The sequence below is a fragment of the Lupinus angustifolius genome, chromosome LG05 (assembly GCF_001865875.1).
Source record: "Lupinus angustifolius cultivar Tanjil chromosome LG05, LupAngTanjil_v1.0, whole genome shotgun sequence".
Taxonomy (NCBI): domain Eukaryota; kingdom Viridiplantae; phylum Streptophyta; class Magnoliopsida; order Fabales; family Fabaceae; genus Lupinus; species Lupinus angustifolius.
Window position 1 is genome coordinate 25,811,442 of NC_032013.1, and position 24,644 is coordinate 25,836,085.

Below are 24,644 nucleotides of genomic sequence, written 5' to 3' on the forward strand. Positions count from 1 at the left end.
TTATAAAGAAAAAATATATGTATTAACAAAGTAATAATATAAAAGTTTTTTATAATATCACTGTATCATTCATCTATATTAATTATTATTGACTTTTAGACATAAGTAACACACATGAATGTTGTATTATATACTAAATTTACAATGATAGTTCATAGATATTATATTCTTAAAAGAGGGAAACAAATATGTATCGATAATCTAAGAATTTTTACACGTACTATATGTCAATTATCCATGATTCATATGTTAATCATTATTGACTCTCTTAAATAAAAGTAGTACAAGAGATGCCAATGGAAAACGAACATTAGTAATGCTTATGTAGCCCTAATTTGCAAGAACCTAAATTTTTTTCAAGTTTAGTTATATATTTATATATTTTAGAATAATTAATATATATTTGTCACTATAATTGAATTATTAAATATCAATGAAATAAATTATATATAATCCCAAAATAAAATAATAATAATAATATATATAATATTTAATTAAAAACTAAAATTATGAATATATAAAAATCCATTAAGCAAGTATTATTACAATACACTTTCATACCGATAAAGTTATTATTGTCATCCTTCAATAATACACACATAATAACCACTATGTAAATAAATATACTATACCAATATACCATGCATATATACTCTTAAAATATAGCTAAAGAATATAGCTCCTGGTATAAATACACTCTTTATCTAGCTACTTGTATCCATTATCATAACCTCACTCAACCCTTAACAAAACACTCTTTCACCTCTAGTACACTGTCTCTGTCTCCTTGTTCCTATCTTCAACCATGACAAAGGACATTAAAGACATGCCACAAGGTGAATTGGATCACCACAAGGACTATTATGACCCACCACCAGCACCACTCTTTGATGCCAAAGAACTCTCCAAATGGTCTTTTTATAGAGCCCTTATTGCAGAATTCGTTGCTACACTCCTCTTCTTGTATATAACCATTTTGACCGTTATCGGCTACCACAGCCAGACTGACCCGACTCATGGGGGCGATGCTTGTGGTGGCGTTGGGATTCTTGGTATTGCTTGGGCTTTTGGTGGCACCATCTTTGTTCTTGTGTATTGTACTGCTGGAATATCAGGTAACATTCTTGTCTATTTTCATTTACTATTTCGGGTATGATAATAATCTTTGGCACTAATTAAATAATGTAATTAGTATTATTCTGAGCATTGAATTTTTTAGCAAGTAAATGTTTTTTTCTAAAATTGTGCGTATTAAGGAAAGTATTTCATGTTTTTGACTCAATTAATTACTTGTCTTTTTATTTACAATCAATTAATGTAAAGATGTTTGTTTTAGTAATATAATAAAACTACAATCTCAATAAATTCTTATATAAATGACAATAATATAGAGTCACATGGCACTAATTAATTTTAAATTAAAATTTCTTATAGATACACACACGTTTTTAAAGACTTTTGAAAGAACTAGTTTATGGACTAGTCTTATGATCTTACATGCGCTTAAATAGTACCTTTTTTTTGTTTATATTAATTAAAAAAATTGTGAGAGAAAATTGTGAACTAATTAAGTTAAAAATAAATCATAGCGGTTCATTATTAGCTCATGTATGGTAAATTTTAATTAATACTGAAGATCCAAATTGGTATTGACATTTTTTTTGTGTGAAAATATTTTCAATTTAATCATTAAATCTCAAATAATGTAGTCAATTAAGACCACTGAACTAAATTTTCCATAAAAAATTTCATAAAAATAATCATCTTAACAGGAATTTGAGCTTTTTGAGAAATAAATTGAGATTTTCATTTCCCAATCATCAAGTATGTCTTGCTATGTTTTTCATGAGCCAATTTAAAACTTCTTTCAATATCAATAAATTAGCCACTTAAAAAATAAGACTAAAGTTTAAGTTTATAGGTAAAGAATAAGACTAAAGTTTTATTGATATATAGTTTAATGTATAGATTTGCTTTATTTAATTTCCCCTTTTTGGGTACTATTTTATTCACATTCTTTTGAATACTTAATGTTAACTTTTAGATGAGAATTATATGTGTACTTTTATTTTAATAACAAGGCTAATATATTAAAATGTGACATGTTATTTTTAGGGGGTCACATAAACCCAGCGGTTACTTTTGGTTTGTTACTTGCAAGAAAAGTTTCATTAGTGAGAGCTCTATTATACATGGTGGCTCAGGTTTTAGGAGCCATATCTGGTGTTGGGTTAGTCAAGGCTTTCCAAAAGGGTTACTATAACAAGTACAAAGGTGGTGCTAATATTCTAGCTCATGGTTATAGCAAAGGAACTGGTTTGGGTGCTGAGATTGTTGGAACCTTTGTTCTTGTCTATACAGTCTTATCTGCTACTGACCCTAAGAGAAAAGCTAGAGATTCCCATGTTCCGGTATGTTTTAAGAATTTAATATGTATATATTAATAGTGTAAGTGTTTTTACATTGTCAGCAAATCATATACTATTGATTAAACTCATGTTTTAATATCCTTTTATATGTTCACTTCAAAGTTGAAACCTGTTTCTTTTAATATTTGTATTGGTTAAATGAGTTGAATAATCAATAATTAAGAATGAGAGATGATGTCTCTTAATTGTTGTGACTTTTGACACACTTCGGAGTAGATATTCCCAGTTTCAAATTGTTACAGTATCACACGTGATGCGGCTGCAATATTGTGGTTGTGGTGACTGCTGCAACCACACCATACTGCAATTGCAGTGTGATATCGAATCATAGTGATGCGATCGCAACACGCTGCAACACAACCGTATCGGACCGCATTTGAACTGCATTAGGCTGTAATACAACTGCATCGGGCTTTATCAAACCATATTAATGTCAAGAATATGTTTTTACTCACAAAATAATTCACTTTGCAACAGCCGCAATCAGAATAACCGTAACCACGAGTTTAAAACACTGGTTCCCTCTGAAACCCAATGTTCTCTATGCTATGTTTACATAATATACCAAACAAGTAAATAATTTGTTCAATGATATGTGTATCAAACGTTTAGGAAAAGTACTTCAATTTTTTTGTTAATATTTAGTTATTGATTATTATTAATTTTAAATAGGTTTTGGCACCACTTCCGATTGGATTTGCGGTGTTCTTGGTTCACCTGGCCACCATCCCTATCACCGGAACCGGCATCAACCCTGCTAGAAGCTTCGGAGCCGCCGTGTTGTACAACAACAAGAAAGCATGGGATGACCAGGTATAATATCATTGCATTTTCTATCTAAATTATTTTGAGTTTATTTCAATATAACTATATAAGTTCATCAAATAATAAACTACACTTAATTAAATTGTATAGTCTTAAAATCATCACATATTCTTATTATCGCAAACAAATATTAGTCGGAAGGAATTGATTCTTTACAAATAAGATTATGAGTTTAAATCTCACATCTAACGTAAGGACATTTTTTGTTGACAGATAATCTATAAGTACCATGCAAATGTTTATAAAGTCGTGAAATTTATCTTAACCCGAGAAAGTCCGTGATCCGACCCACCTAAACTTTATTTTTATAAAAAAATCTGAATTTTGTCATATTTTTTTCCTGCTTATTAGTTGGTACAAAATTGTGTCCCAAAAAGTGTTAGGTATTAATTAATTTTGTTAATTAATTTAGTGGATCTTCTGGGTTGGACCCTTCATTGGTGCTGCCATTGCTGCAATCTATCACCAATATGTGTTGAGAGCACATTCAGACAAGTCTCATGGTTCTTCCAGAAGTTCCCAACATCTATAACTCATTCAATTTGGTGCACTCTACCTTGGATGGAATATTTTATTCTTAATTGTTTGTACTTGTAAAATATATGCATGGTGGATTGATATTTTTATACCTTCCTCACAATATTTTTAATTTCTATTTGTGGTAATAATTCATAAGGCATGTGTTCATGTTAATTTTATGTATTTTGAGTGTCATTATTCTTAAATGTGTGCTCATGTTCCATTTTGTTGGTCAATAATACATTTGTTCTTTTCTAGTTGTATTTGTTATTTTTGTATTTTTATTCTCAATTATTCGATTCCTGATCTGACAACAATATTTATTAGGAAGAAACCATACACCCAAAAAAGATTAATTTTTTACTCATATATTATTCGTAAAACGAAATCACATGTAGTGGATGAGCATCATTTGTAAGGGCTAGACCGTTGTGCTAATTTTCCTGAAAGAGATTAATCTTTTACTCATAAACGAAAATATATCATTGATAATACAAAAAAAAAATAATAAAATCACTTATAGTCAATGAACTTATTTATAAGGGCTAGACCGTTGTGTCAATTTAATAATGTCACATTTATTGGATCCACCTATTCATAATGTCATTGGGGTGGTCCATGGCTTATTTAATTTTCTCTTCTGAAATTGAAAGGTGGTCCTCTGAAATATTTATGGACCATATGAATAATATCTTTACTTGTTATGCATTTATATGAATGAAGGGGGACAATATTCCTTCTTGCAAATTCTTTTTTTTTTTTTTGGTTTAGGTACATCATTAATAATATTAATTTTGTGGATAAAAAAAATAGAAGGATAGAAAAGGAACAACATCATAGCTTGAAAACAAATCTTTGCCCCATCCAATCTTCCTAATGGGTGGCCCCTACTGCCATTATTATTTATCTAAGATATGATATTTATATATATAGCACAATACTACAAAAGGATAATATTTTTGTTTTCAAACATTTGTTTTGGCACCATATGTAGATTGAGTTCAGATACTATTAATTTGTTAAGGAAATGGACAGAATTACAACCCATAAATATTTTTACATATATTAAAATATCAAATTGAATATTGTTTACAAAATTGATTGCTATCAAATAAGGGAAATGAAGAAGAAATGGATTGAAAATTTCAGATTATGAAAGTGTCATAACATGTTTTTTCCCTTTTGGTTTTGTATATAACATCAATTGAGTCCAATTATTTTAACATTCAGTCATTGCCTATATATGTTGGATCCTTGAAAGATGTTCACCAAATTTAATGCTTCCAATGCTGATTCTTGGATGTGTGAGGTGTAAGTTAAGTCTTAAGACCTAGATGGAGAAAGTACGTGAATAATGTGTCGATCTAGTTGTGTACTAAAACCCAACTAGATTATCATGATAATCAAAAGGTCAAATGTCGATTATTGAAAGTGATACTTGTTGAGAGAGTAATCACACGACCTGAGAGGATTAATTCCTTACCCAAAAGGGATGATGAAATATTTTTGGTAGTATAAAAAAATTAAAATGCATATGTTTGTATTGTAGGCAAGTTTTATAGTATTTATTAACATTTATTTACTTTAAATTACATTGTTATCTTAGTCATTAGATGATTGAAGGATATATTTTGGCTTAATTAATAAATCACTTTATTTTGAAGAGTTGTTTTTGTGTCATTGCTCCATATAGGACGCTCCACTGACATTCATTCTGACATTATTGATTTTGTGGAAAAGCCGAATTTGTTCAAGAGACCCACCCAAAAGTAAATAAAAAATTGGAGAACAAAATTTGAAATTGCAATGCTCAATTTAGAATAATTACGATATTCTCTATTATTAAAAATTAATGGAATTTTATTCAAAATTGTTCAAAACTATTCCATGATTTTTTATGAGGAGTCTTTGTTTTGAGAAGGAAACAAATTAAATAATAATAAGTCAATGGTTAATGATTTTGATAGTTATTACAATTAATTAGTAGACTTAAAATATACGAAATAATAGTACCTAATTATAGGAAGATAATTCCTATTAATTAAGATTCATTAAAGAAGATATACAATTATTTCACATTATCCTTCTCGAAATATTTATCCTAAAAATAGAAATATAAGTGAATAGTGTGAATCAGATGAAGGAGCCAGCTTGATAATTTTATCATTAAATCAACATATTTGGAAATGCAATAAAAAAGTAAAATAATTAAAACAATTTTTTAATTTATATAAAGTTGATATACAAGGGTAGAGAATGAGAATAATGAGAGGGGAGATTTCAATCATAAAATAAGAGGGAGGACTTCAATAATACCTGTATTAATTGATTCTCAGATACATTCTGATTTTCTAAATTAATAATACTTATTATTTAATATGCTTATTATGGAATATTAAATTGGGAATTGTGATTAGTACATATTCCTTTTCATCCTTTATTATAAGATATTATCATTTAGAAAATTTTCATGTTGATTTTTATAAGATATGTTATGTTTTCTATGTATTATTCATTACTTTTCACATTAATTATCCGCACTAAAATGTTTGATTGGCTTTATTTTTCTGTTACTTTTAATAAGAATATTAATTAAGACTATTATTCATCCTTATTTATTATTTTTTATTATAATCTTATTATATTTTAAAAAACAAAAAGTATCTACTTTTATTTAAAATGTTTATAAGTAAGACTAGAATATAATTTAAAATATATTTTATCAGTTTGGGTTCTTTTATCAAATCAGTCACCAAAGAATAGTTGACTATTTTTATTAAACTAACATTTTTATATTTATATGGAAAAAGTTGACTGGTTAGTGACATAAACATAATCATTTTAGAAGACATGATTGTTATTCTTAATATATTGCGTCAATGAGTCACTAACCTGATCACTAAATTAATAATTGGATCTCTTGTCTCAATTCATATTATAAGATGATTTAATATTTTTTTATTATCAATATAAGAAATTATCATTACACAAGTATTGGATTAAACAACCAATAAGAAAGATTTTACTACATCAAAATATCATAAATAAATTGAAAACATCATCAATAACATAGTTTTATAATTTAATTGCAACAAAAACATATACTTTAAACTTAATTAAACAACAAAAGTTTTGTTTCAACGTAATTTAACAAATATAATTATAGTAATGATATAAATTACAAATAAGTAGAATGATAAGGTGGTATGATGATAAAGAAGAAGATCGTAAGGAACGAAGTGTAAGAAGTTGTGAATTCAAATCCGATTATCATTGGTTAAACATTATTTTAAAATTAATTGACCAAACAATTTGAACATATTCAATCGATCAAATCACTAGTTTTCGTGTTGAACTGACACATACTAATTTTTATGTATAATCAATCAAAAAAGCGGCTCAAACTAGTCAGATGCTCAGTTCGTATACTCCGAGTCACCGGTGTGAGTGAAATTTAATATTTATGGTTTGGAGTTTGAGGGAAGACCTCCACTAGCCACACCCAAAGAGAGGAGCATGAACCCATTTCACATGTTTGGCCTAAGATATTGGAAGTCTTAATATATAATATTATAAGGTAAAGATTTCCCTCCTTCTATTGTTTATTGTTTGCTAAATAATTTATTGTGGTTAATGTGTTGGTCGGTTTTAAATAACAATCGGTGCTGTTTTCATGAAAATGAAAGAGGACTACTCACCTCTAATTAGCCCCTTCCTCACAATTTTTAGGTCCAGTGTGAAAAAGCCAGGCTCCAGTCGATAAAAAATCCAATTATATATGATTTTAAAACTAAAATTTGAAACAAAATATCAATTTATATTTATTAATACATATACAATAATATAGTCAAAGAATATCTCAAATAAACTACAAGTTTTATAAGTTAATCAGTAAAGTTGTAATATAAAATATATCACAGAGTTTAACCAAAAATAAAGATAATAAATTATTAATATTCTCCTCTAAAATTCAACTCCTGAATTTTTTTTTTTCGAATTTTAAGTCATGGTTTTCCTTGAATCTTGGGACACGTTCACTAACTAATGAAGTTAGGGCGAGTTTAACAATTTAACTGAAGACATTCAATAAGCTCTTTTTCATAAATAAGCTATTTTTACATATAACTTTATGAATATAAGTTGTCCTCCTAACACAAAATAAATTATCTTCTAATATTCCAATTACAATAGTTTTGTTAGTTGTACACTAAAATTTTAACACAACATCTACGTCATAAATGTTTGTTCATATTTTCTATACAGACATTTTTGTAGAGGGTGATAAGATTTTTGTCTTCTAACTTGAATATGTTTGTTCATGGTTTCTTCGTACAAAATAATTTTTTTCACTATATAAGATTATAAGATTGTATATATCTATTTTTCTCGTATTATATTAGGGTTTGTTTACGTGTTGTATTTTGAATGGAAACAAAGAGAAATGAAAATTTTCAGAACCAACTAACAAGTATATTTTATGACTCGATCTCAAGCCTCCATTTTTCATTCTCTCTCTTCCAAATTCAAACTCACAAATGGATCCTAAAGACTCATGCATGTGGTCATTTTATGCATTTTCCTAAAGTACCTATAAAAAACATTGAAACTGTATTTATTAGTGTTATCACAGTGGTGTAAGTTTTGATGTAAAAGAATACATTTTGTTAGGAACCAGAATGCTTGTGTACAAGACCAAGCAGAAACCAACAAGAACATCAGAGTATAGAATTTGCAATGAGAAGGTTAACAAGGCAATTCCAAATATTTCAGTCCTTGAAAAAAAGAAAATAAATTAAATAACAATATTGAATTCCCTCTAGCCATGCAATACTAATAATATAACTTCTATTTTATGGCATAACCTTTTTTTAATATATTTGTCTGCCATAACTGTTCTCTATAATATTCTTAGTATAGAAAATCTGCATTTTGCAGCTTTATTTTCAACTTGACTGTGTTTGTTTCATGAATGGTTCTGTTCTGGTCCTACATGAGATTCCATTAGTGTATTCTTTGAAATGAACCCTCTCTTTCAGTCCCTATGATTTTGCGTGTGCCTTACCCGTGACTATTGTTTATGCATAATCAGAAGCAACTTATGTATATATCATTATTTTTAGTTATCATGTAAGCATTTCCTTCAGCTGTTTAGTTCTTCTATGCCTTTAATTTTTGTCTTTCTCTTTTGGTTGTTTTTTCTTGTGTTTGAAACATGTTTCTATGTCTTCATTTTTTATTTTATTTTAGAGTTCATCAGTTTTCTGAAAGCACTGGTATATGCAAATGTATGACAGTAAACTTATGTAGTTTGGTAAGAAGAATAAAGTTTTGAGATTTGCTAGGAAACTTCACAAGAAACCTACATATGCATATACTTAATAAAACTTGTCTCTGGATTATTTAATTTCATTTGTTTAAGTAAGTTTTTAGTCTTTAAAGTAAAATGCTTCTTTCTTTTATTTTCTTTGATTAAATTACAGTCAATATCCCATAAATTTTAGTAAAATTATATAAACTACACTTTTATTTTTCACACCTACAAAAAAATCTGTGGTTTTTTATACATGCACTACACCAACTATGTCTCTCCACATGAGAAATAAGTATGATATCTTAAATAAAAAAGAATGTAAATGTAATTAAATTAAACAAAATATGATATATTGTGGAGACAAATCCAAATAGTATACGAGTCAATACATTTTCATTATTTTTGTTTCATTACAAAATGCATTAATTTTTCAAACGATATATTGTTTAAACCATTCTTATATTATATTATAACGAACAAAAATGGTCGGACTCACACCTTCTTGTTTTGTTTCTAATATTGGGAGGAAAACTCAAGTGAAGAAGATTAGCAATAGATTTTCTTGTGGCTAATTCCTTATACATTTAAAAATTCATATTTTGCATAATCACCCTTATAAATATCATTAATTTCATAAAACTCCAATAAAAACTAAATATAATACATACCAGTATCATTATTAACAATAACTATAATCTATTCTCTCTAGTTTCTTTTTTATTTTCTCTTATATTGATTAAAAAATGATCACGTTTTCCACTCTCTTTTTTTCTTAACTTTTTCTTTCCTTGATTTTTTGTTTCGTGAATCTAACATATTATTAAGCTCTTGGTGAGTTTGTACGTCTTGATAGTGAAGAAGCTTGCCTAAAGAGCACATACATGAGTTGGATATATGAAGTCATAAAATGGTCTGATAGTTAAGTTAGAAGAATTTAAGAAATGAGATTATAAGTTCAAGTCTTATGATTAAGGTAAAGCGATAAAGATTAAGGGTTCAGGTCTCGTAACAAATATTAACAATTGTCGTTAAAAAAATGAGGTGGGCATATTAGGTTAAATGGCTTACTGTAGCATGCACGACCCACACAAATATTATTACTGTTAATGATGAAAGTAAAACTTTGTTGAATTTAAATGAAGTTTAATATAACATTTCTATCATTTAAAGTTAATGTGTCATTTCAACCTCATAGGCCAAATTAAAAAACTAATTTAAGAAAATGTATATAGTGGTAATTTAGTTCTCTGGGTTAACAAAAGAAGAGATATTTTAGCTGTTTCTTACTTAAACCATTTTGATACTGATCACATACAGTTGATTTGAAATGCCTGCAAAAGTTGGTTCAATGAAAAAAAAGGAGGAATAAAGAAGAAAAAACAAGAGGACAAACAAGTACATAAGTGTTCCCTCAAGCCCTTTATTAATACTTTATACTTTATTTCATAAGATAAGGTTTTATCTCAAAATCAATTAGTTATAAGTGGAGTAGTCAATATGTATTTAAGTAATTCTCGAGATAATGAGGTAGGCGATGTGAGAATTACTTCCCAACATGCCCCCTCTACATAAGTCTGTCGGAGCAGGCGAAAAGTTACCTTTGACCCATAACTAAAAGACATTTTTTGGCCCATGACAACCGAAAGAAGTTGGGCTTTGGCTCTGATACCATATTAAAGTTCTATCTCAAAACCAATTGACTATGATAAAAGTAGTCAATATTATTTAACTCATTAATAACACAATGAAATAAGCTACATGAGACTTACTTCTCAAGAATCCTTACATGATTTAAGATACTATACCAAATGAGAAAAGAAAAAGGAAACAACAGTGTCAAGAGAAAAGGACAAGAAGGTTAAATATTCATCTATTGATGTTATTTAAATAAGTTAAATTGTGGGAGTCTGAGAAGGGAATAGGAATCTAAGTGGATCCAAGCACTTGAAGACAAATGTATATTCTGAAGAGAAAAATTGCATGCCCTTTATGCAATAGAAAAAGTAGTTGAACACTGAGACATACCTAGAGCCATCATAGCCTCTAGTGAATCGAGACAAAGCTCTCATTGTCTATCTATATCTTCACCTCCTTACACCCTCTCATTTATTGAACCCTACACTCTTCAAAGTGATTCTAACCTTCAGGGGGAAAAACAAGGTTGATTCAGGTAAAGTGATTTATAAACCTACCTTTGCTTCATGCTAAGTAGCTACCTTAAAAGTTTATTAATTAGTTGTTTCCCAAGTCAAATTTGTGAGCTTTGTATTCCTACATGCTTTATGAATTGCTCATAGTTGCTACTTGCAGATCAATTCAGGACTCAGCTTCATCAACTATAAACACAACAATTTTTTGGTCAGGTTTATATATCTTACCATCTTTCATGTTTGATGAAGAAATAAGGCTAAGTATGCATTTGGTTTTTGTGTATTAGCATATATATATATATATTATTATGTGTGCCTGGCTCCCTGTATGCCATTTGTAGAGTTCATCAGCATGGTTGATGGCCTTAATGAATGGCGTACCAGGAGCCATGCATGCAGTGTATAGTTTTTTTTTGCTTCCTATAGGTATTCTCGCACCGGAGACAATCTTGTCCGAGCTAAGAATATCCACAGGTATGTGGGGCTATATGCAGTGTATTGTGTATAGTTTACATAATAGTAAAGTGATTTCTATCTTCTGCATACTAATATAGTTGATAATTTTCTCTTAAATTCAGTTTCAAATTTTCAATAATATCCTTTGTCTATTTTATGTTTTTTTTTCATCATTATTTTGGAAAGGGTAGAGAGGAAGGGTTTGAAATGTTTCCTAATCTCATTTGGTAGTGTTAGGTTAATGATTAAACAGTTAATTATATATGCTCATGTCTATTCAGCCTTTGTGGTCCAAAATGTCATTGACTTAGCTAGGTGGCAGACATATAAGCTTTAATTTAATTAAATTTATCTACTTTCAATATTTAAAATGTCTTAAAACCTTATTAAGAAGAGTTTTATTACCTTTGTAGTTGTGCTAGGCTTAAACCCTAATTACTTGACAACATTAGGTGTTCAAATGCATTATGAATTATAACAAAAGCATATTAATTGACATATGTTGTCCCCACTCTAGTAAAGATCATTGTGACCCTAATGTTGACGTATCCACCAATCTTTTTCATTGTTGTGTTGTCATTTTTGTTGTTATATTGATTAGTTAAAGTCTTTACTTCATTTACATATGTTTATATTCAACTCTAATTACTAACAAGATGTTGGTCTAGTGGTATAAGGCTTCGTTAGATCTCTAGAATGATCAAAAGGTCAAGAGTTCGATTTCTAGGAACAACACTTGTTGAGAGGAGCAACCATAAACTTTGAAAAAGATTAGTTCATTACCATAAGGTGGGGATACCCTTGGTAGTACCAAAAAAAAAATATATTCAACTCTAATTAGGTGTTTGGTTTTTAGTTATACATCATTTTTGTTTTACCATATTGGTTGAAAAATAATAGCACCATTGACAATTAAGAGTGCTAATTAATAAACCAAAGTTGATTAATGAGAATTGAATAGGTATTAATGTATCTATGTACCAAGGTTTAGACAACTACAAAATTTATTTATTTTATTGAAAATGATCATCTTGCATCCTTTTTCCAATATCATTTGTCATCATACTTACCTCATTATTATTTATCATTTACTCATTGTCATTTTCAAAGCAAAAACTCTTGATCAATGGGTAAAATAGATGTAAAAAATACATGAAGAAAAGAGTTTGAGAATATTATTACTCATTTATTTAACACTATCAGCTTTTGTGACCCTTTGTAGTCACACAAGTACACTCTTAAAAATTAGATTATTTAACATTATGTCTTTTCCAGCTTTTGTTACCCTTTATAGTCACACAAGTATACTCTTCAAAATTTGACTAATGCCATTTATTATCTTGGCGCACTAGAATTTATATGCTTGTTAAGTTTTGCATGAGTAATGCAATGTAGATTATATTATTGGTGCAACTACGTACATATCTCAATTAATATATCCGCTTATACTTTAGAGGTTGAAATGGCCTTAATAAAGTTTGTTCATTCAAGTCATATATGTTTCTTTACCAGATGTTTCTGAAGTACACTTTGAAATGTTTTGTAGAAAATTTTCTTATAGCTACTAAAATCACTATTTCCTATTAACTTTGCAACTATTCTGGAAGCTTTACTACTTGACACTAGTTCACTTGAGTGCATGGTAAAGTTTTCAAATCAATGTTGAGTTTATTCAAGTGTTAAGTCTCACATTGAATACGAGGGAAAAACGAAGTAGTTTATAAGTAGAAAATGTCTATAAAATTAATACTTTTAATGTTTTAGTTCAAGATATGATGTTTCATTTGTGGCTATTCACTATTTCCATGTCTCGGTAACAACAAAACTCTCCAGTCATAGTTTGATCCAACAAGTGATATCAGAGCCAATAGTTCGATTGAGACAATTAGTAGACTTAAGAGGGAGTGAACCAGAAAGTGTGTAGTTGCTACACATGAATGGTGATTGTTGAGTTTATTAAAGTGTGAAGTCTTATACCCATGACACTAATACCTTAACTTTTAGTTTAAGATATGATGTCTCACTTGTGCTTCCCACTGTGGTCCAACAATATTTCATGACTGAAATATTACAAACCATTTTTTGTGATCTGTGTTTTTGTTACATTTCACATATAAACATGCAAGTGACTAAATAATTCATAGAACTCAAATAACAATATTCATGGAACTCTCATACTTTATATTTGATTTGAACACACAGTGTAAATAGAAGGATTGAGCACGTTATGTACTATTATGGAAACTAACAAACTATTGCATGTGCAGTTCACAATTAACTTGTATAGTCATTGAACTAATACAAGGATTCAGCACATTGTATACTGTTTTTGCAAACAGGGAAAGTGACAACTATGTTGTACTGTGTCAATGTTCTTGCACGTGGATATAGGAAATATGTGGTTATTAGTTATTACTAGTTACTGCTTTGGTTACTTCATTTCGAACATTTGTTTCAATAGTTACTTCAATTTTGTTGTATCTTGTCTTGTTATGAGATGCTTCTGCCACCAAAAAATCTGTGTACACACAAATTCAAATGTAACTTGCTTTTTCCATTGAGGTCTTATTTCTTTTTTTTATATTTATTATTTACATCTCACTTCTGAAAGTAATTAGAGTAAATTATATTGACACTCTTTAAATTTTAGTGAAATTACATATGTACAAACCCCTAATTTTTATATTTTCATTATACTCATCTCTGCATGAGAAATAAATGTAATTAAGATAAACAAAATATTGTATATTGTGGAGAGAAGTCCAAATAATATATAAGTCAATGTACATTTTTATTATTTTTGGTTCGTTTTATACAATATCTCATTAGAATTGTTGATGCATTTTGTAACAAAAAATAATAAAGATACATTGATTTGTTTAAAAGAGTACACTTAGTTCTCATGAAGTGGTTAGTGTAATGAAAATATGAAAATTAGGATATGTATAGGTGTAAAAAGTGATAAATGGTTTATACAATTTCACTAAAACTCCAAAAATTTCCATATAATTTACTCAAATAATTGTATATCACTACAAATTAGGCAATAGCTTTTGAAACTAAGAGCTTGTTTGTTAACACATGTAGTGAGGAGATTATATATATCTTCATGAGTCACTGAATAGGTTTATATAGTTGTTTGTGAAGATTATAGCTTTTAGATAGTTACCTTTCCAAATAATAAGTTACATTAGTGTAATTATATCTTATTAAGTCATTTAATAAATTTTAGCTAGTTGTTCAGTTAAATTAGCAAATAACTTTAATTCAATTAACTAGTTACACAACTATAAGTTTCATTTATAATCTCTAAGTTGGACTACCTTTACAACTATAAACTATAATCTCATATTCTCTTAAAATGATCTAGATATATCCATTTGGAACCTCCAATTATGTATCACTATTGTGTACTTAACTAATATTGTAAGAGTTATAAGAAAAGTACCCGAAATATTGGTGATGCTCTTAAATGATATTTAGAGTATTATACTTTCCGAAATATTGGTGATGCTCTTAAATTTTTAAATTTTCGTCGTTTGAAGTTGACTATAACATCCAAACAATAGTTTGAAAGAGAATTAAAAAATCACTCATTTTTTTATAACAAATCAAATTCGAAATTGAAATACTATTATTTATAGACCATCCAAAATAAAAAATCACCACTACTCTATTATTACTTACTTTATTGATTGTTACTAATTAATATTATGGAATTATTATTCCCCGTCAATTCAATATAGGATTATGGAGATGAAAGATGACTCCAAAAATTTTAAATTATTATTGATTTATTTTCCCTTTTCTTTTGAAATTTAATTTATGAGAAAAAACATAGTAATATATTTAATTTATGAGAACAAACATAATAAAAACTTAAACAAAAATAAAGTTGATATCAATTTTTCTCATTGAAAATCATCAAGAGCATATTTAGAAACTCGAAAATATTTTTTTTCAATTTTGTTAAGTATATTTGACAATTTTAAAATTCATTCAGTTCTAAATTCCGAACAATAGATTAAGAAAAAAAATCAGCTTATTATTTGTTTTACAAATCACAATTTAAATTCCAAAGAGTACTATTTATATAATACCCAAAAGAAACTACCAAATCTATTTTTACATCACCTACTTTATTTATTCTTACTAATTACTAATATTGTATTATTATTCTTCACCAAATTGAGATAAAATTATAAAGATAGTGGATGAACCAATAATTATTTGAATAAATTAGATATCATCAATCATCTCTATTATTTTATGTCAAATTTGTGAGGAATAATAATAAAATATTATTATTTAGTAATAGTCAATAAAGTGGGTAATAATAAAGAGGGTTGACAGTTTTCAGTGTGTTACGTAAATAGTAGTATTTATAATCTATTGGTAATTTATTATAAAAATGAATGAATTTTTAATTCTTTCTCAAACAAATTTTTGAAACTTAAAATAACCTCAACCGAAAATATATCTTTGATTTTCCAAAAAGTATAATGTCATTTTCAATTAGAAAATATATCTTTGAATAAATTGGAAATCATCATTCATCCTATAATTTTATACAAGAGACTTAAATTAAATAAAAACTGCCACCAAAAAATCTTAAAATCACATCTTCAACAACAAAAGACATATTGACATTGACTTTACAAATTGGTCACAAGATAATTCATTTGACATGTTACACAGCCAATTGGACTTCCAGAAGGCACACCCAATTTGACAAAATATTCCTCTATGTATCATGAGTTTGTGATTGGTTGAAAAAAATGTATTCAAGTTAAAATTTAATTATTAAATATTTTGTTAACCAATCATAACTTATGACACATGGAATGACACAAATATGAGACATAAGATATACACCCTAACTCTCACATGCATACAAAATATCTCTCCTAGGATAAAATAATAAGAAAATTACAAAAAATAAACTTAGAAATGATTATGAACACTCCAACAAAACCTTGATCAACCCAAATTGATCCATGACCAATGTTAGGATTATAAATCTAATTAACGAGCAAGATTTGTTGTACTCCACATAGAGCTTGTGAATGTTGCTCCACTAGAGTTACATTCCTCTAATGAATCCATTTCTTGCTTCATTCTAATGTTCCTTAGATCATTAACAAACCCAGGTTTTGAAATACTAACACTTTCCATTTCCATGTCTTTACTCAATAACATTTCTACCACCTCCGACATTTGTGGCCGGAGTTTTGCGGTTTCTTGCACGCAACGTAGGCCTACCATTAAGAATTGCTTGGCTTCGTCGACCGGAAAGTTCGTATTCAGCAATGGATCCACCATTCTTATAAGATCATGAGCTTCATATGCTGCCCAAGCCTATAAACATGTTCACACAATCACAATTCATTTGGAATAAATGGACTAGTGAAATAATAAAACATGTTACTATCCTTAAAGTATGACTATCACAATTGGAATATGTTATAGCGTCAATAATAAAGTATGACCGAGATAAATTTAACATCGACGAAAAATGAACCACTCAAATTCCCTCTTTACTATCCTTCACTCGTTTTCCTTCAAAACGCATATAGATCGAACATCGTAATTAACCTTCATCATGACTACTTTGATTCCCTAAAAAGAGGGGGGAAATGTGTGCATAATTGCATTGTAACTCTTTCATCTTATACAGCATAAGATACTGTCTCAGTTTTCTTATCCAATTCAACAGAGATAGTTTTACTAGATACATAGATGCCAAAATGTGTTTGATGCTTCAATTATCTTACCTTCTCTACTAAGAAACTTTCCACATCTTGAAAAGCATCAACCACAACTCTGCCACTGACAATTTCTAAGAGTAGTACTCCAAAGCTATAAACATCTGATTTTCGTGTCACCTGTCCGGAACTAGCATACTCGGGAGCAAGATAACCTCTGTAGAATTTGCACCAGATTCCATTAGTCACATAACAAAAAAGGAACCAGATTATTTAGTCTAGGTACTAGGTAGTTTTTCTTAATGTTCTAACTTACAATGTCCCTGCAACTTGAGTGCTGATGTAGGATTTTTCATCTCTTAGTAACCTTGCTAAACCAAAGTCAGAAACTTTTGGTGTGAAATTTCTATCAAGAAGGATATTTCTGGCTTTGATATCTCTATGCACAATATGAGGCTTCAGTTCCTCATGGAGAAAAGCAAGCACACTAGCCACACCTATGGATATGTTCCTCCTTGTTTCCCAACTAAATCTCATCCTGTTAAGCTCTGAACCTATACATCAATGCAAATACATAACCAACTCAATACATAATCTCATGTAATTTTTCTTCATAATCTCATAAGGCTTAGAAAGATAAAAATATAAGGTGAAGGTTGAGCTAACCTGCGAACTAGGAGATAGTTCGCATTCACGCGAACTGATTATGATCAGTTGGATTATTTTCCTAGAAATCTTAGCCATTAATTTTTAACTGATAACCGAATATGAGTTTTGTATATAGAAGTCGTTTAATGGTTGCAAGACTTCTGTGTAGACAATTGCAACATGCATAGAAGTTGTTAAAGGGTTCAACGACTTGTGTGTAGTGGAAAAAAAATTCATGCATAGAAATCGTGATACTCTTTGAAGACTTCTAGGTGAAGGTTTTTCCACATAGAAGTCGTGAAATGACATGGAGACTTCTATGTGGAGAATTTAATATCTATTCAGAAGTCGTGATACTCTTTGGAGAGTCCTAGGTGGAGATTTTTTTCTACTTACATGTCGTGAAATGACATGGAGACTTCTATATGGAGAGTTTAATACCTTCTTAGAAATCATGATATACTTTGGAGATTTCTAGGTGAAAGTTTTCTTTATTCTAAAGTCGTGTAACTACTTCACGACTTCTGCACATGAAAAAACTCCACTATGAAGTCATTAAAAGACTACACGACTTCTGAGTACATGAGTCGTGTAAAAATATTAATGCACAAAAGGTATTAACCACAACTTCTATGTGTAAAAATATTAATGCATAGAAGTCTTACAATGACATGACGACTTCTAAAAAAATCTCAAACGGTAACCCGTTACCAAATTTTTTTTGAATGCAACAATTAATAAATAATTTGCTTCAAAACTAACTAAGATGAAATTTGCATATTAGCTTTGGGCAAAATATAAAGATTCACCTAGGAAAGAATGATGGAGACTATTGTTCTCCATGTAATCATAGATTAAATATCTTTGAGCTCCTTCCACACAACACCCTCTTAGAATAACCAGATTTTGGTGCTTGATATTTGCTAGTGTAGCCAATTCTGCCACAAACTCTTTCTCTCCTCTCATGGATTCAACCTCAATTGAAAGCACTTTCACTGCCACCAAAGTACCATCCCTTAACTTCCCCTTCAAAACCCTCAATATATCAGTCTTCCCTTAATTATAGGGACTAAGTATTTGACAAAATATAATAGAAAATTTAGATTTTTGAATGTGATAGTAAACATAAGAACATGATGAGAATAACATATAGAACCTTGTAGACAGAACCAAATCCTCCTTCTCCAACTTTTTGTGAGGGATGAAAGTCACGAGTAGCAGATTTTAATTCTCTATGAGTGAAAACACGAAAGGTTCCATCATTATCTTCCTCTGGGTCTTCTGTTATGTGAATCAAAGAACAGAATTTGATTAAGTTAACATATTAAGAGGAAGAAAAAACATTACTATAATAACATGTTTGATTAATGTTTATATATATATATATACCTTGGTTGGTTTGTTTTTTGAAACAAAAAGAACAAGGAATCTTCATGTGACTAGAGAAGCATAAACTTCCTAGGATCTTATGAAGATTTTGGAGATGGAAGGCGAGTGAAGAAACAGGAACACAATGAAGAGAGAAAGGAAGAAGAATATACATGTCACGCACCTTCCTCAGCCTTTGACAATTTGACTCAGCCATCATAAATGAATTAGATTACAAATTTAGAATATTGAATTCCAAACCAAATTTCTTAATTCATGTTTTCAGCAAATTATATCTGCTATATATATATATAATGGTAAAATACACCATAACTATTATTAACATATTAATAATTATTCTCATTTTATGTTGAACAATTTAATATAAAATAAACACAATATAAAAAATTATAATATAAAGTATATCAAATACAAAAAAAGAAATTATTCTAGTGAAATATAAGAAATCAAATACTTAGTAACATAAAAAAATGTCGGTCTTCAAGTAAGAAGTGCCTATCATCACGTTAATAAATGTAAAAGAAATTAAGTTTCTCATGACATAATTAAGATCGAACACCATTTTTAATATGTAAGAGTATTATATTAAGAGTTCGATTCTTGATACCAAAAGTTACACCCATTTTTTCAATTTTTTACGGTAAAGATTATAGAAGCAATTTTATCAATATGAGTGTTATGAGAAAATTCCAACAATTAGATTTTGAAACCGTTCATTCCAAAAAGTGTTATTAATAAATATCCTAATGTCATCAAATAAGTGAAGTAATATTGTGTTTGATATATTGCTAAAATGTTAATGAATAGAATAATATTATATTTTCCCACTAAAGTAATTAAAAAACTAATAAATGTTGGTTCAAGTGGTACATGTTTGATTTCTCTTAAGTAATATCTCAGGTTTGAATATTGTAGATAAAAAATATCTGCTAACAGATTTAGCTTATATTTTTAGCTCACACATGATTGTCTCCAATGATACATATGAGAAACCAAAAAAATAAAAAAAATTATTTGAGAATACAATATTATATTTAATATATAGTATTGATATAAAAAGTTTTAGAAGGTTGTTTTGAGTTTTAAATATTAAACATAATGAAAAGGCATTTAAGTTTTGGCATAACTTGGCATCATTCTGATGAATGATGAAGCTTTACGCAATCATCGCATGATGCCATTTCTCTCTGTTTTCTCTTTCATTAATTACTATTATTTTATCTAATTCTCTCAACGCATTCTCTCCCTTCTAACTTTTCTTCCCCAATTCCTTTCCTTTTCATTTTCTTTCCTTTCATTTCCTTTCCTTTCAAATTCCATTGCCCAACCAAACAAAGAATAACTCATTATTGCAAAACCCTTTCATCCGATCATGGGTAACATCACCACCACCAACGGCGGCTCTCACCGTCGCCGAATCTCTAACGCCACCAGACGTAGCAGCCACCCTCTCCCACCGCCACCTCTAACACCGCACCCCGAAATCACCGCCCATCAATTCCTCTACCCAGGCCCATCGCAATCACAATACCCGCACCCTAATCCCAACGCTCCGATTCATTACCCTCAGCCGCAGTACCATTACCCCGGCGGTTACTATCCTCCGCCGCCGCCGCCGATGCCACATCACAATCCTCTGCACTATCCTTACCCGGTTATGGCTCCGCCTGCGCCTTATGTGGAGCATCAGAGAGCGGTTACGATAAGGAACGATGTTAATATTAAGAAGGAGACGCTTCAGATTGAGCCTGATGATGAAAATTGTGGAAGATTCCTTGTCAATTTTACGTTTGATGCTACCGTTTCTGGAAGGTTAGTTTCATTGAATTATCATAATCATTGTATTGTAGATAACTGAATATAAATGTGTATCATTTTGTTGTTATTTAATGCATCATGTGAATTGTTAAGTCAATACGATACAAAACAAATAACACAAAGGTCTTGAATTCGAGTATTTGGTAGCAAGCTGTGTTTAAAGCTAGCTACTTAGTTCCACTCGAGTGTTCAGATATCGGATGATTTATGCTACACGAAAAATGTGAGAAAAAGACTAAGAAAAGCTTTGATTAAAAGAGTTGATTAGGCCTGGGGGATAGTCACGTAATTAGAGCGAGGCTCAAGGGGAAGAATGAAGATTACGAATTTTTATAGGTGAAAGTGTGAAACCATTATAAGGGATATACACCTAAATGTTCCGTTGGGAGATTTCACTCGACTAGTGGGAAGAGGCTTTGATTGTTATTGTATGTGAATTGGGAAGTATAGGGGAAGTTTGGTTGCAGGGTTTAAATTGGGAATGTGAAGTGGTAAGCGAATTGCTCTGGTAGGGAAGAATAAAGGATTAGGTCGAGGGACCTATTGTCGGGAGGGCTTAGGGCCGAACTAGATTGCTCCTTGCCTTAAAGGATTACTCTTTACACCTAAATGGCATTGGAATGCACTGGGAAACCAAAAATTTGAGGATATGTGCTCTTTGTAATATGACTGGTTATTTATTGACAGGATTTAATTACTTAATTTGATTCACTGGATAAGTCAATCATTTTGTACCTATTGTTCAATTTCGTTCAACCAAATCGGAAGTTAATATGACACAAAATTGTATTGCTGCTATAGATTGCCAGAGTGATAACATATCTTCATTTGATAATCAATATTGATTAGAACACTATTTTCATAACCTTTTCAAGAAATCACTTATTCGCTTTTGCATGTTGTGTTACTAGCTTACAAACCATTTGGTATCCTTTTATTACTTTAAGCCATTATTGTTGTCAAATCACCAGCATTGGATTTATTTAATGGTGCAATTTTAGTTTTACCTTTGTATAAAAATGGAAGAAAGTTCATATCAAAGGAGACAGTCATACCGGTAGCTGCACAGCAGTTCAATGTGAAGTTTTTGTGCTGTTGGGGGCAGCATTACAGTTACTAGCACAATCTTTAGTTTTGAATTTTTTTTCTTTTTCTGCCATTAATTATATCGCTTACTCATCCAATTGAACTTCTAAATTTCTAATGTGGTGTATTGGGAAATAGAATACTGGAAAAAAAATCAGGGTGCTGCTTACATTTTATAACTTCTAAAAGATCATGACTAAGGCAGTAGAAAAAAGTGGCTTCTTTACTAAAAGGTATATGTAGAAGCAATACCTACTCTTTCCCTATAAAAATTCCAAATAGATGGTTGGATGCATGTTTTACTTGTTCTTTTTGCCAGTGTTTTGATTTTTTAAAATGACACTAAATTACTCTTAGTAATTGTAAGCACTTATAGCATTTCTTTATTAGGGAGCACTATGTAAGCAGCAAGCAGCTTAATGTGTATCAGTTCAGTTAAATGTTTGATAGTTTAATGCTTTTTCAGTACTAATTTCCCCTTGTGTTGGGTTTTGTCTTCAAATCATGATAGTGATTATGAATGTGACATTTTATAATATTGTTCTTGATTTACTTGTTCTAAAGGTTTTGTTTCTTTTTATCTTTAACAGCATCACCATATATTTCTTTGCAAAAGAAGGTGAAGGCTGTAACCTCACACCAATGAAGGAAAACCATATAGCACCAGTGACTGTGCATTTCGAGAAAGGACTTGGCCAGAAGTTTAGACAGCCAGCTGGAACTGGTATTGATTTCTCAATGTTTGAGGAGTCAGAATTATTGAAAGTGGCTGACTTGGATGTCTATCCTCTAGCAGTGAAGGCAGATGCATCATCCAGTAATCATGATGAATCAAATGAAACTCCAACTCCTGGTAACAGTAACACAAACTCTCAGATAACCCAAGCATTGTTTGTGAAGGATAAAGGAGAATTTCGGGTGAAAGTTATTAAGCAGATTTTGTCAGTAAATGGAATGAGGTATGAGCTGCAGGAGATATATGGTATCGGGAATTCAATGGAGAGTGACATGGATGAGAATGAACAAGGAAAAGAGTGTGTCATCTGCTTGTCAGAACCTCGCGACACCATTGTCCATCCTTGCCGACATATGGTATTGTCATTTTCCTTTTCTTGAACGGATTTTTCTTTGATTAGTTGATAGAATGATGCTGATGACAAATCTTAGTAACTATCAATTTAATTGTTGAAAAATACTTAGTCATTGATACACTTCGGTTGGATTTCTTTTGTTTTTCGCAGTGCATGTGCAGCGGATGTGCAAAGGTTTTGAGGTTACAGACAAATCGATGCCCCATTTGCAGACAACCAATTGAGAGGCTTTTGGAGATAAAGGTAGGATCTGAGGAGTGAAGAAGATACATTGTTAATGTCACAAGCTTCCTGTAAAGTGTAACTGTTATACTATAATTAACACTTATTTCAGTTCCCTTCTACTCTTCATGGTTTCCCCCTTATTTTTCTGGGTTTTCCAATAATCAGAAAGACAAAAAAGAAAAAAAGAATATATATTTATGACATGGGGGGTTTAACATGAATGAACAACATGCTGGCATTGCACTTGACTTGTATAAGACAGTGCCTCCACCGAGCTTGGTTGTAGCTTACAAATTGCACAAGCTTTTGAATATAGTTTACTTGGGATGATATTATTTTTTATCTTTTTGAACTTGTGTGTTTTCTAACTTTTGAAGGATTGATTTTGTGATCATTATTTTGTCATGGCTGTAATATGAACAAGTTTCACAGTACAAATGAAGTAGGTATGTTAGGTAGTGCCATTGATTTCAAAATATGTAGATTTATAAAATCCCTTTGTAAGCTAAAAATCTAAAGCTTACTTAAAAATAAAAAAACTTATATGACCGTCTCAAAATCAGAGAGGATGAATGTAAGGTTTTGCTTATGTTATCCCTTGAAACTTAAAATGTCAATTATATATAACTGAGTTTCTTCTATAATTATGTAACTGAGTTTCTTCTATAATTCACCATCTTTCTAGTCTTTCCTTTTAACGTTGATGTAGTTGACAACTGAATTGACACATAGTATATGTTGTTTGTTGAGGGATAAACGTGTCATTGATCTTCTGCACTCCAGAAAGAGGTGGAGGTGTGTTGAAGAAAATTGTGTATATGTGTCTCTTGATGTTTAAAGATAGAGGAATATAAATTTTGATGGCTGAGAAAGTTCAGTAATACTCTGATTGATTCAACCGACAAAGTTTGATATTGAGCCATGATTGAACAGATTCATGGTTCAGTCCCAATTTAAACACATTGATATTAAGTCATAAGCTTATTGGTTCA

At 30.1% G+C, this 24,644-nt stretch overlaps 3 protein-coding genes and 1 long non-coding RNA gene across 4 annotated transcripts; 3 read left to right on the forward strand and 1 right to left on the reverse strand.

Annotated features, from left to right (window-relative positions):
• Positions 715-4,000, forward strand: LOC109348384 (aquaporin PIP2-1-like). Its single transcript, XM_019588800.1, has 4 exons — positions 715-1,115; positions 2,116-2,411; positions 3,102-3,242; positions 3,667-4,000. The coding sequence occupies exons 1-4, from the start codon at positions 806-808 to the stop codon at positions 3,784-3,786; spliced, it is 867 nt and encodes a 288-aa protein (XP_019444345.1). The 5' UTR covers positions 715-805; the 3' UTR covers positions 3,787-4,000.
• LOC109348385 lies at positions 4,155-4,415 on the forward strand. Its single transcript, XR_002107726.1, has 2 exons — positions 4,155-4,201; positions 4,323-4,415. It is a non-coding gene; the product is annotated as an uncharacterized LOC109348385 (long non-coding RNA).
• On the reverse strand, positions 16,362-19,627 carry LOC109348387 (putative serine/threonine-protein kinase). The gene is made up of 6 exons (XM_019588801.1): positions 19,433-19,627; positions 19,200-19,324; positions 18,853-19,069; positions 17,712-17,949; positions 17,465-17,612; positions 16,362-17,048 (listed from the first exon to the last, which is right to left on the reverse strand). The coding sequence occupies exons 1-6, from the start codon at positions 19,584-19,586 to the stop codon at positions 16,716-16,718; spliced, it is 1,215 nt and encodes a 404-aa protein (XP_019444346.1). The 5' UTR covers positions 19,587-19,627; the 3' UTR covers positions 16,362-16,715.
• Positions 20,682-23,982, forward strand: LOC109348388 (probable E3 ubiquitin-protein ligase LOG2). The gene is made up of 3 exons (XM_019588802.1): positions 20,682-21,244; positions 22,927-23,428; positions 23,578-23,982. Exons 1-3 carry the CDS (start codon positions 20,805-20,807, stop codon positions 23,686-23,688), a joined length of 1,053 nt encoding a protein of 350 aa, XP_019444347.1. The 5' UTR covers positions 20,682-20,804; the 3' UTR covers positions 23,689-23,982.